Source organism: Vanacampus margaritifer, chromosome 1 (assembly GCF_051991255.1).
Source record: "Vanacampus margaritifer isolate UIUO_Vmar chromosome 1, RoL_Vmar_1.0, whole genome shotgun sequence".
Lineage (NCBI taxonomy): Eukaryota > Metazoa > Chordata > Actinopteri > Syngnathiformes > Syngnathidae > Vanacampus > Vanacampus margaritifer.
The window spans coordinates 54,812,796-54,826,276 of record NC_135432.1 but is presented as its reverse complement, the minus strand read 5'-3'; the positions used below and the strand labels follow the sequence as shown (position 1 = coordinate 54,826,276).

The 13,481-nt window shown below is 40.9% G+C and overlaps 1 protein-coding gene across 5 annotated transcripts in view; it reads left to right on the top strand.

The window, feature by feature from the left end:
• Nucleotides 1-13,481, top strand: part of arid1b (AT-rich interactive domain 1B) — a 239,131-nt gene that overhangs the window by 85,772 nt on the left and 139,878 nt on the right. For all 5 annotated transcript variants that reach the window (XM_077555274.1, XM_077555261.1, XM_077555252.1 and 2 more), the window contains exon 4: nt 912-1,019. In XM_077555274.1, coding sequence (XP_077411400.1) covers nt 912-1,019 — 108 coding nt within the window. The remainder of the gene's footprint in view (nt 1-911; nt 1,020-13,481) is intronic.

Sequence of the window (13,481 nt, the reverse complement as noted above, 5' to 3'; positions counted from 1 at the left end):
GCGTGCAAGGAGACGCAGCAGGATTTGCACAACAGATTCGTTTCACTGCGATTGCCCCTTTCGCGTGCAGACGTTACACTTTCTTGACAGCCTTTTTTTCCGGGGAATAGCAAGTAGCAGACTGTACCCACTCCTCCGATGAATATGCATTGGACTCGGGGCACTCATCGTCGTCCGATTGAACGTCCGCCTGAGCGTGCTCGGTTGTGCTCCGCGTTTTCCGGTGTTAGCATCGCTAGCCGGTGAGGCTTTATGACGTGGTCATAGCCGCCGCGTCAACGCTTCCAACTTCGGCGTCAACGCTTCCAACTTCGGCGTCAACCTCGGAGCCACCATCATCATCATCGTCGTCATCACTTGCAACCGGTCGCCATTGTTCGCTTCCTCAGCCATCTAGCTCCGCCTCACGTCTTCTACTGCCGCGTCAATGCTTCCAACCTCGGAGTCACCATCATCATCATCGATGATGATCATCGTCGTCATCAATGTGCTCTTTAGCGTTGGTCGATGCTTTTCGTCTTTGAAAAAAAATGCTCAAGCGTGAGCTGCTTGCAACCAGTCGCCATTTTCACTTCCCATCCATTGTCTCCTCTAGCTCCGCCTCACGTCTTCTACTGACGCCTACCCAATCTTGTCAAAAGAGAGTCATCGCTGCCATCTAGGGGCCAAAAATAGTCATTAGGCTAACTAGATCTGCTTGAAACTTTCACCACAGCCAAGGCTTTACTCCACCCGTTTCCCCCCAAAAAATTAAAAAAATTGGAGAACGTCTTTTAACGTCCTTGGCGTCCCTCCGTAGGTTCTTACTAAACGTCATTTAACGTTTTTGGCAGTAAAATAGTTAAACACTATTTAAATGACCTACACCTCTAATTTATTCATGTTTTCAAAATCTTTTTCTTTCTTTTCAGGAGGCACAACACGACAATTACAGCAGCAGAGGTCCTGGCCCAGGGAATTCTGGGAAGAGCAACAATGAGGATGGCGTCTCCTCCCAGGACCGTCCTTCTAGTCTGCCGGTAAGCGAGTAAAAGTGCTCAATAAGAGAAACGGCTGAATATTTCCATGTCTTGAAAATACTTTGTGTGTTTGTGAGAGTCCAGTAGAGGTAAAACGTTACTTGAAGGCCTTCCAGTTCCAGCGTTCGCTCACTTCCGAGTTCTTGTCCAATCGAATGCGTCTTGTTCTCAAGTTTGTGTTTTTCCTGCGTCCGCAACTTGGTTGGAAGAGGCATCAGCGGTTAAAGAACTTTCTCACAAATACACCCACAGGCGCAGAGAAGCATATGCATGGTCACAAGCTCTCGCACCATAGCGCGCAGTCACACATGGAAACCCACGCGCTCTGCCTTTTGGCATTTGGACTTGCTCAAACTTGTTAAAGGGGCCGACCGACTGCAGGAATAGTTGAGAAAAACATTGGTAAAGGCAGGATAGTCTGTTAGTTTGGGCTGCTTTGATTTTTAAAAACAAATCAAGTTAAGTCGTCACGTGGCTCTTTTGGATTCTGAAGAATGTAATGAAACAATGTTTAAAAATGATTTGGTTAAAAACGAGTTTGTTGGAAGGAATGTGAAAAATATGAGATGAAGGCTATAAACTTTTAATAAATAAAATCAGGACGTTTGACATTGTTGAGGCTGATGATGAAAGCGAGCAAACACACAGAATGCAATAAATGTGGAATGCAGATAAGGACTTAAAAAAGCAGGACGGTGTCAGTAGATGTGTCTTCTGTCTTCCCAAGCTACATTCCATTAGGCACATGCACATTTTGGAAAACCACCTCTGTCCACATATCACACAGTTTGTCATCTGTTTCTTCCTTTTCCTTTGCACTCTGCTTTTCTTTCGAAAGGCATATCATAAAAGCAACCACACTTTTGCCTTCTGCACGGACAAATGGCCGCGACGTGTCCGTGTGAATTCGGAACGAGAGCACCACTGATGTCACAGGGGCTGAGGGAGGCTCTTGAATCGATACCCTTCAGAATTTAAATGCAGTTTTCTCACCCTATACTTCTGTTGATCGTTCGCACCGATACTATATCACAGAATTTCAAGTAACTCTTTTTGCTTTGTTTGTTTTTACAGGAAAAATGTAAATGTGTAAAAAATGTAAATGTGGGGCCTCAAAACCCGGTTCAAGGTCACAGTTACCTTACAGTGAGCCTGTAGATTTGTTCAGTGCGAGCAATTTTGCTTGGTGTGCGACAGGCCTAAGAAATATTTTTAAAAATGGGTTTTAGAAAGTTGAAGTGTGTGTGTGTGTGTTAATAAGTTTGTTTTTAAAGCAGGGGTCACCAACCTTTGTGAAGCTGCGAGCTACTTTTTGGCTATTGATTAGTGTGAAGGGCTAAAAGAAAATCCGACCCACAAATTGGTTGACAATAATTTCTGCCTCGAAACGGTAGCACGGCAATTATCCAACTAATCGATAGGATAATCAATCCTAAAACGATTTGTTAGTGACGGCTCTAGTAGTTCTTATTAATAATAATTAATGACATTTAGTCCATGAAGATACTGATCGTGTTAATGATTTTTCACAATTAGGAAACAGATCCAAGAAGTGCCAATATGCAACACAATTTATTTCTATGAAATTCCTTCATTGTTTCCATTTTGTATTGAATTCACTTGACAAAAATCAATGTTTTTTTATCAGTAATTTGTTCCCTTATTTCCTGATTTTTCCCAGTATTTGTGATTTTTTAATGTAATTACATTTTTTGAGTTCATACATTTTTTTAGATAGATTTAAAAAAACATAAGAAATATTCTAAACAAAATCAGCCCCCCCACAGGAACAAATAGTTCATAAAAAAATAATTTAAAAAATTGAAAAAAAAAACTAAGTAAAAAAAACTAACTCTGAAAAACATTACTTTTTTTCTTTCAAGTGAAAGCAATATACTTATACAACTTCTCTAGAAAATCACAATGTGATGGTGAGCTATTTTTGGAAGAAGCCTGTGGTTACTTACGTTGGTCCACCCCTGGTTTAAAGCGTTTGGGATAAGGCACAAGGCTAAAAATGTGTTTGTCATATACGGTCTCTATATCACTGATTTTCTCCTATTGCTGGTGGGTCTGACTGAATATGCATTCACATCCCATATGATGTATCCATTATTATTATTACTTTTTTTGTTGTTGCTATGTTTACACTAAGTAGTTGGTTAGTTAGTTTTGTATGGTTGACATTTTTTGGTGGTTTCATTGTAAAAGGTCCAATTTAGTAGTAGTAGCAGATGGTTTTACCGTGTATACAAAGCTCAAAGTGGAAATGGCTAAACTTAACTGTATGGCTTCATGGACATGCGCATTAGTATATGATGAAGATAAGCTTTGTTGTGTTTGTTCCATTGGTGTAGCTCCACTCATACCGTGCAAGTGCGCTTGCCAAAATGATATTTGATACGGGTCAGTTATTTCGGTACCCTTCACAACTTGATGATGGAAACAATTGCGTAGTGAACCAAACTTTAATGCTTGGTGAAAATATAGAAAGAGAGCAAATTTGCTTGGCATTGCTATGTTCTCCAGCGAGCTGTCACGGTGCAGTTGTAACCCGCCCCCCCGCTTTCCTCATCGCTTTTTCTCTCCCTCTCTCGCTCACGTTTGATGTCAGATCTAAAGCTGCTGTCATCTCTTCTTCCTCTTTCTCTGGCAGGTGGGAGGGAGAGCAGGTCGGCAAAGTGTCATGTTGTTGTTTTGGGACACGTCTGCTATGTGATGTGGCGGCAGTTTTGAAGAGAGACTAAAGGGAACTTTTGTGACTTATTTCGAATGCAAGTCACAGTGTCCCGTGGGTCTTTAATGTGTTGTACTTGAGATACAGATACCTCAAATTTCATCACATTGTGCAGTGTCCGTGCAGTTAACAACGTTGGCAAAACCCACTTAACAGTAACTACTTTCCCAGTCACTGTAGAGAATCTGTGTGTTTTTTGTTCTTTCCTTTTTCATCCAATAAAAGAAAAAGTGACTCATGATTTGTTATCGGTTTATAAATCCAGCACAAAAAGTCAAAAATTGCCTGATTTCTCATATCTATCATATCAAAAATAATAATTAAAAAAAAACATTTAATTTGAATGTTTTATTGGCCATGTTTACATGACCTGTATGTTTAGTAGCTAGATACGTTAGCATGCCTCAATCAGTTAAGACCATGACTACAATCCAAATGACCCATTGGTCATATTATAATATGGACAATGTAAGCATGGTTGTCAAACTCATTTTAATCACGGGCCACATCCTACGTCCGGTTTCCCTCGGAGGCAGAGGTGGCAAATCCAAGTCCAGAAAGTAAAAATCCTGCCACATATTGGTTTTAGCCCCTGATGCTAGCTGGCTAGCTCGCTAGCTCCCTTGCAGGTAAACAAGAACCCTAGGCGCTAGCTAGGGCGCTAGCTAGTTAGAAAGTAAAAATCCTGCTACAGCTTGGCCTTAACCCCTGATGCTAGCTAGCTAGCTAGCCACTTAGCAGGTAAACAAGCACCATGGGAGCTAGCAGGGTTTTTACTTTATGGACTTGGATTGGTCACCTCTGCTCAGAGGGCCATTATGAGTGTGAAAGTTTTATATGTATAATCACCTCGCCATATTATTACATTGACACAGTTGTCCCTTATAATCACTGTAGAAAAGTGAAGAAAATAAATGCAATTTTGGGACAAGTTTGTAGACTCAAAATGAAAAGAACAAATCAATTTTAAAATAAACATCGTAAGTAGTCACACTTTTTTTTTTTGGACTTAGTGGGCCATAAGAGACAAAATGTGTGTGACTCTTGAGGAGGAAGGCATGACAATTGCTCTCACTGCTGTTTGTCTATCCGTTTTCAAATTCTCTTCTACCACATTTAGTGAATAATCCTCAGATATGACTCACTTAAGACTAAGTATGTGCGTTTTTATTATTATGCAAATTATTATTAAATTGCTTCCATCTAAGCCAACTAAATTAGGGGAATCAAAAGTCCTCTGTACACTTCTTTACATCCTGTCTGGGCAACAAGGTTGGTTTTATCAATTCATGAAAATCTCCAGTTTTCATTGTTTTTGTATTGAATTTGACTTGACACTCTACGTGACAAATGGGAGACGGACCTTAACGTGGTGTTACCGTGACTGATAGACCGCGGACTGCTGCCAAGTTGATTGTGAAGGGTTTTTGTTTTATTTTCAACCCATACAGAGGAGGCATAGTTAAAATTAGTTATAATGTATGGCATCTTTGAGTAAACTTTGAGTAAAATTTAAGTATCTCGAGGCCATGTGACCTCTTTTTTGGAAATTAAAATATGATCACCTTAAATCATGTCAATAGGATGCAGTAAAGTTGTACGCCATTGCAAAGTACAAAGTACACATTGATATCTATTAGAAAAGTAGAACAGAAAAGCCACCGATTAGAACATGTGCTTAGTAAAGATTTACTGTTTTATAAGCCGTGCCATCTAGGGGCATATGTTTTTCTGGAATTTCACCACAGTTCCAAAAATATTTTGAAAAGTTCTTGACTGCAATCATCTTTTGGAGTGACGCATCTTTTTGTACAGTATAAATGTGTTGGTTTTGTGAAATCTGTTTTGAATAGTTGTGTTTGTTCATTTTCACCATCCTGCGGGGCAGACACATTTTATTGAAAAAAAAAAAGTTTTTACTTACAGTGGAATTTAAGAGCTCGACCAGTCATTTTACTGCAGGCCATACTTTGAAATTTGTTTTCTTATCAAATTTAATGGAAATTTGTCAGTACAATTGCCCTTTTGTAATGGCATCCAAAGAGAACACACAAAATGCCAAACACATGGTTAGGGGATGTCGCTGATGCCTTTTAGCTTTTTTTGTTGTTGACTTTTAGCTCTTTTAAGTCTCTTGTACTGGGGGGGTTGTCCTGGAGTACCGGGGAATGGAGGGGCTCTGCACCATACCCCAGTCAATCTGGGTTGGGGGTCTTTGGGATGGTCATCCCTCTCGGTGTGGATCAGCTGCCTGCCCAATATTGGGCTAGTAACAGACTAGCCACTGATAGAATCGCTCTGCTATTTCCTGCTGTGTGCGCTCATTGATTTAACTGTTGTCTTGCCCAAAGTTGCATGGTGGTAACAATTCTTGCATTGCAAAAGCAGTTCCGTGAAGAACCCAACAGCCAGCACTCACGCACACACACACACACCCTCGTTCCAGTCACTACATGTTCCCGGCTCCCCATCCCTCCCCTGACAGCCTGCCAAACTGCCTCGCCGCCTCCGATGCTCCGAGACATGGGAGCGGATGGCCAGCCATGTGGAAAGACGGAGCGAGAAGCGGGTGAGGAGGTGAGGAAGGATGGGAGGCAAGAACAGGATGAGGAAGCAAATAAGAGGAGAAGAGCAAGTGTGTGAAGCGTTGAGGTGAAACGTGGTTATCTTTTTGTCACTTGTGTGGGGTGACGAGGATGCTGAATGCAGGCCAGCAGTATTTTTTCACTCACATTCTAAGTTCAATATTCCTGGTTGTCTTTTTGCACTCATTTGCCCTACTTATGTTTTTTTTTTTTTCATACAAAAAAAGGGAACGTTGTCAAATACTAACTATCCCTCCTGCTAGTGTCCATCTTGCCCTCCTCTGAGTGTCAGGTCATGAGTGATTGACAAGACACAGCTGGAGAGGCCAGCTAACCTACTCTCTCTCTCACACCTCTATCAAACACGGACGCACACACATCTTGGCACACAAACACGCATAAGTGCACTGATGCACGTTCCGCCAGTTGCACACACACACAAGTGCGGCGAATGTGCGCATGCTCTAACGGAGCATGTCAGTCTGCTTCTACAGTATGTGCCCTGACTGGCTTAGACGCACTGCTGTGTTTTATTTTAGAGTCCCCAAGCAGGCAGACAGGCCAGCGGGCAGCGCACAGTAATGTCATCCAGCAGGGTTACATTCAACCTCCACGTTAGCTCACACTGGGGGGAGTGCGTGAAGGCAGAAAGGAGACGAAGGTAGAAAGGAACGACACAATGATAAAGTCTCCCACTGCATTTCCCATATAGGAATAACTGTAGTTTCTTTTAAGCATTTTTGATGGAGGCGGGGGATGTGAGAGAAAGCGCTGAGACGGAAATGTGCCCTGGATGCTGCCGCCTATTCTTAGAAGGTGCAGCAGCCCCGAAGGCCACGGCAGCTCCCGGGCCACGGCCGCCACCAACACGTCGCATGTCCGAGAATAGGAGTGCTAATCTGAAGCCACTTTCACATGGAGAGGAATGCTCCCGGTCACACCTCACAACTATAGAATCAACTTGCAAGATGGTGTCCTTTAAATGGAAGAATCTCTGAGTCATTTTTGTTAAAGGCGTTTTTGATTTTTATAATTGTGGCTCACTTGTAATGTTGTTGTTTGGATTTGGACCCAAGGGTTCCTTAGATTTGCTTTATGGCAGCAGATTTCATCCTGGGGCCCACATTTTCTCATGGTCATCAAGTCACAGCCTATTTTTAGAGTGGTCAAAATAAACACATACATTTCAACTGAGGAGTGGAAATAAACTTCTCCTAATCCATCAGTTGTGCACAAATGTATGCAGGTATATTATTTATTTGCATATTTATTAGTGGATTTGTACACCACATCCTTGATACCTGTTTGTTTACCTTTTTAACCACTGAATATAGAATTAATTCAAATTACTACTATTACTACTAATTGTACTTTTGCCACACAAAAAAATCATTGTCCCAAAAATGAAAAATCCTATTATACAGCACTTGATTTACTCGATATGTTGTCCAAGCCTCATTTTCTCTTTTCTTGAAAACAGCACTTCCGCAATCTCTTTACAATAAAGTTTTTTATTTAATTATTTTATTTAAAATAAGCCCTGGATTGTCTGGCAGCCAGTTCAGGGTGTACCCCGCCTACTGCCCGAAGCCAGCTGGGATAATAATAATAATAATAATAATAATAATAATAATAATAATGCATTGGATTTGTATAGCGCTTTTCTATCTAATCAGATACTCAATGACGCTTTAAAATGGAACGGATACATTATTTATGCACTTATAGACTCCAGCGCCCCCTGTGACCCTTCTGAGGATTAAGCGGTTAAGAAAATGGATGGATGGATGGATGGATTGATTTAAAATAACATATTTCAACCTCCAAGATCTCTCACCGTTCACTAGCCAACGGTAAAACCCAGAGTGTTTTTTTTCCCTTTTGGTAAAGTTTTAAATCCATCCGTGCTCTGTTGTAACAGTTAGCTAGCGCTCAGCTAACTTAAGAGTGTTTGTCTCTCCGTTGTCGTTACCAGATGTGATCGGGCTGCCAGATTGTATCAAGGTTCGCCTACAGATGACGTCACGCTACAGGATTGGCTGGAATTGTAAAAATGTTAATAAACCTAAGTACATAAAAGCAGTATACTTTAAGATTGAATAAATAATAAAATAGATAGCTTGACACGCCTTCGCGCTTACTGATGATGTCAGCGCTAACGAAATGCGCGAGTCAGATGTGTTCTTAGTTTGGTTTCTTTTTTAGCTGTTCGCAAATCACAATACATCACAAAAACAGTCTGAATGATAATAGGAACACATTAGCGATCTAAACAGACAATATTTGTCAAATCTCAGTAAATAATAAATTAATGTGTGTATTTATTATTTATTCAATATATCTTGCTTTTATATTCTTATTTACGTTTTTACAATTTCAGTCTGTACATTTGTTATTTAAATTACATCTTTAATATTTCCATCCCAATGTTTGATGTCAACCAGATTTTTTCCATTCAATCCTGTAGCGTGACGGTAGGCAACCCGATACGATCTGGTACCGACACCTGTCCAATGTCCAAGTTGGCAAACTCCCTTCGTGCTAGGATGGTGTCAAAAGTCTACATCGAAGCAACAACAAAGGCGTTAATGCTCTGCCAAGCTGGGCTTTATTGACTGATTTCTTAACAGTAGCCTATAATATGCTGTAGTGCTCATTACCTGACATGACTAATCACGGCCCACCTGTTTTCTGAAGCTGAGCCATGAAAATGTCCTTTTCAGTCGACAGCAAGTGGCAAAATGGCCGCCCCCTCAGATGGAGATTATTAGATGGATTTTGCGCTTAATTCAAATTCAAACACAATATTAATCAGAATACCATCTTTAGAAAAGTGAGGGTGCAAATAAACATTATTGTAAAGAAATGTTTGGGTTTGACTTCCCCTGTGTGCAGTAAGTATACTGTATATTGCAATTTTGTGAATGAGTGCGCCACAGATATATATATATAAATGCATGCTCAGTTTTTAATTTTTTTAATTTTACATTTGCATCCTGCTTCCTCACATGACTCACTTCAACTTACCACCACAAACAAAGAATCTGCTTTTTAATCATCACAGCTATCATGAAACTGCCGGCCGGTCAGAAGAAGTCGCTTCATCGAAAATGCAGACAGTCTACGTTCACGCTTGTACGCCGGCTTGTTTCCTTCTACTCCTCATGAATGATTTACCGCACACACAGTTTCACATGAGCATTTTTCTCCCCCCAACTCTTCAAGAGTGGTGAACACGTGTTTTTGCATGGGCGTACCATGTGTCCCCCCACGGCTCGGAATTATAGCTGCGCAGGAAGCGGAAATGATCTGAGGTGAAACTCTTTGCCGCGCCATCAACATCCCTTTTTGAGAGTTCACATGTCTGGAGTCCAATTAGAGTCACCAGCGGTTCGGATCCACAGTTGTGTCCTTTAGTAAGAACATGATAGACGTCAGGTTTGAATTGAAGAAAAGTTGAAAAGAAACCAGCCATTAGTTGGGCCTTTAGACTGGTGTGTTAACTCTGAATGCCTCCCTGCGCTAACCCACCGCTGACACTGCGCTCCTGTGGAGGAGAGAGATACACTAAAAGAAAATATCCCAATGGGGATCTGAAAAATATTTTCTTTTCTGAAGGCTTTTAGTTGTATCTTGATGGCTGGACATGGCTCTACCTACTGGGAGCTCTGCTGGCCAGTGTAGGTTGTTAAAGCAAGTTGGCAACACAAGGCTGAGCAGCGGTAGCAGGGAGATGCGGGAGGTCATGTTTTTTACCCAGCTGCCCCTGACAGGCCAATTGGTGAGAATGTGTGCTTTTGCATTCGTACAGCCCCAGAATGTGACAAGCTTTGTGATTTGAGACTGAGGAGAAATGGAGAGGGATGATCTTGGTTAAGGAAACACGAGTTTGGTTCCACTGGCGCCTCTTCAGCCGCTACGGGGGAGGAAGGAGGAAAATGATGGGGAAGAAGGCAGGGCAGACTGATGAAGGAAGTGAATGTCCCCTTAATAAAAAATTCTTATGAGTTCTTGTGAGTTCACTTCATCGAGCTGGTGTCTTCTGATGAGACGAGTGTGTACAATACAACACTCAGTTGTACCGGTAGATGCTGTTTTTGACACCTTTTAAAGGGATACTTTACTCATTGAACCATTTTCAGCAATAAAAAGTTAATATTTTTGTCCAGAATTAATATGATAACTATATTATTATTTTATTTTATTTTATTTTATTTTATTTTATTTTATTTTATTTTATTTTATTTTATTTTATTTATTTATTTTCATTATTATTATACTTTATTCATGTTTTTGGGGTTTGGTCAGCAAACTAAGCCATTGTTGGTCGTTACCTATTTCCTCAGGGCAGGTGATGTCATCTTCAAGTGGAAAAATTGGTTTCTAAGACAAAATATTATCTTCTTACTGTTGAAAATGGCTCAATGAGTATCAACTTTAAAGTTGTTCAACATCAGCTTAGCTAATTTTTTTAGGGCAAGTACCAATACCTGGTCTTATTTCAAGGTATCGGTACTCACGACGGTGGCCGATACCAGTATCGGCCGCCCTCCTGTGACCATTATGTGATCAGGAACTAGAATTGCCATTCATTTTAATGCAATTCTAAGGGCAAATTGGGATGTATAGGTCTTTCTTTAAAATTATATTTTATTTATGTATCGAAACTACAGTAGTATCGGCATCGGTGGATACTACAGTAGTATCAGTCTGAAAACAAGTGGTATCGAGCATCCTTACTCATTTTATTCAAACTATGCTACATTTTGGCATTTCCAAAATATAATTAAAAAGTATTACTCCACAGTCCACACCTCAATTACATTATACTTGATATGTCGATTTCATATTCAACAGCACTAAAAGGCTGATCTATCTTTCAGGCTCGAAGCTTTCTTTTATGAATAGTGATTTTCTGTCATTACGACGTGAATTTTGAAATGTGCAGTTAAAATGGTTTCAAATGTTATTTAGCCAGTTTGAGCAGAAGATTGGAAACATCAATTTTATATTCATTAATAGTTCGGACATGGGAAGTATCCATTAGTAAATCACTTTGTGAGTCTTTCTCGACTTTTTCCCATTTTAGTTGCAACATAGATGGTTAAAATGAAACATTGGAAAAGAATAAGAAATATAACCGACACCTCCCTGCTTTTATTTGTCTACTGCGTTTCGTGACCTCTCCTTCACTGCTTCCCCTGCCCCCCGCCCCCTCCCCTCCCCTCCTCTCACTCCCTCTTTTCCTGCCTTCAATCCTCCATTGGGTTTATTTTTATGTCTGATCCTGGACGCCTGTCGTCCCAACCCATTGGCGAAAATGCAGGAAGGAGCCCACAGAGGACTGAAGGAGCTCAGCTAATGAATGTGGAGAGGGTTGGATGGAGGAAGGAGCCATTTAAAGGAGGAACCCGGCTGTCATCAGCGTGGCTCCCTCTGGCTGCTAGGAGGCTGAAATTACATCTGACTTTGAAGTTGGGGGGCAGCAACAACACCAGCGTTGCTGTAGTGAGAGGAAATGTGTGTGCGTGCGTGAGCACTACATGGGAGGTTTATTATGCATGATCCACACTGTGATGAGTCCTGATGGTGCTGCTATTAATCTACCGTCATAAAATATGTGTGCGCTCCTTCACTCATACACGCATCAGACGCATAAATGGATCTATGCGGAAATACATTCACACAAACACCTTGCTCACTCACGACCCAGTTCACAGCTGGATTCCAGCTTCACGTCGAGCCTTTTAAAGATTAAGATAAAGTTTTTCTTCTCTCATTCTCATTATCTTTGAGAAGCTTTAGCTGGCTGCACACTGTGCTCACAGGCAAAACGTGAGTGAAATTACACACACGTACATGCAAAGTTGCACAGATTGGTGATAGCTGTGTTGGGCTTGTTTGAGCTGCTAATACTCCAATGAGTTCAGTGAATACTTTTATGGCGTTTTTTTCTCCTTTCTTCCAGCAAACACTTGGGGAGAGGATAAGGAGAACTGGATAGATAGCGGACAGATTAGGTGCAATGTTAAAAAGATACAACCATTAGGCGACAATTGGTGTACAGGAAAAAAAAATCTATGATGCATCACAATATCTATTGCATGTAATTTAGGCGCAATAATCCAGGACAGTATCTGTGTGTATGTGTCATATGGCTTTGGTTGCCATGGTAATGAGCAGGTGCTTGGGTCACGTGACAGGTGGTGAACGGTGAATACTTTAAAGAGGTGTGCTTACTGCTTATGAGAAGTCAGCTGGAGAGAGTGGAGCTAGCTAGCCACATATTTTGTTGTTATTCAACTTTATATGCCATAATCAGTACACAAACACAGCCAGTGTGTATATAAGTGTGAAATCCACTGTTTTTCCAGAGGTGGCAAATCCAGGTCCAGAAAACCCTGCCACAGTTTGGCTTTAGCCTCAGGTTCTTGTTTACCTTAAGCTAGCTCCCTAGCTAGCTCCCATGGTGCTTGTTTTATTTTTAGCTAGCTACCTAGCTAGCTCTCATGGTGCTTGCTTTTAGGGAGCTAGCTAGCTAACTAGCATCAGGGGCTAAAGCCAAACTATGGCAGGGTTTTTACTTTCTGGACCTGGATTTGCCACCAATGTAAATCACAATGTAAATCACTCACAGTGCATTCAGGACTCTGTGCTTCTTTTGTTAAACCGGCATTACATTGTTTACCTTTTAGCTAGCTCCCTAGCTAGCTCCCAAAGTGCTTGTTTATCTTTTAGCTAGCTACCTAGCTAGCTCTCATGGTGCTTGCTTTTAGGGAGCTAGCTAGCTAACTAGCATCAGGGGCTAAAGCCAAACTGTGGCAGGGTTTTTACTTTCTGGACCTGGATTTGCCACCAATGTAAATCACTCATAGTGCATTCAGGACTCTGTGCTTCTTTTGTTAAACCGGCATTACATTACAAAGCAGAGATTAAACAATGACCAATTAAAGTAATATTAAAAAAAACTATATTTGTGGATATGATAGTCTGTTGACATTACATCTAGGAAAATACTGTGAATTTTTTTCAAAATTTCTAGGTAGCTAGCTGCAAATGGAGTGAAAGAAAGAAAGAAAAAAATAATTCACTAATTTCTTACTCTACACAATTTTAAGCGGATACGCAAAATCATTAATC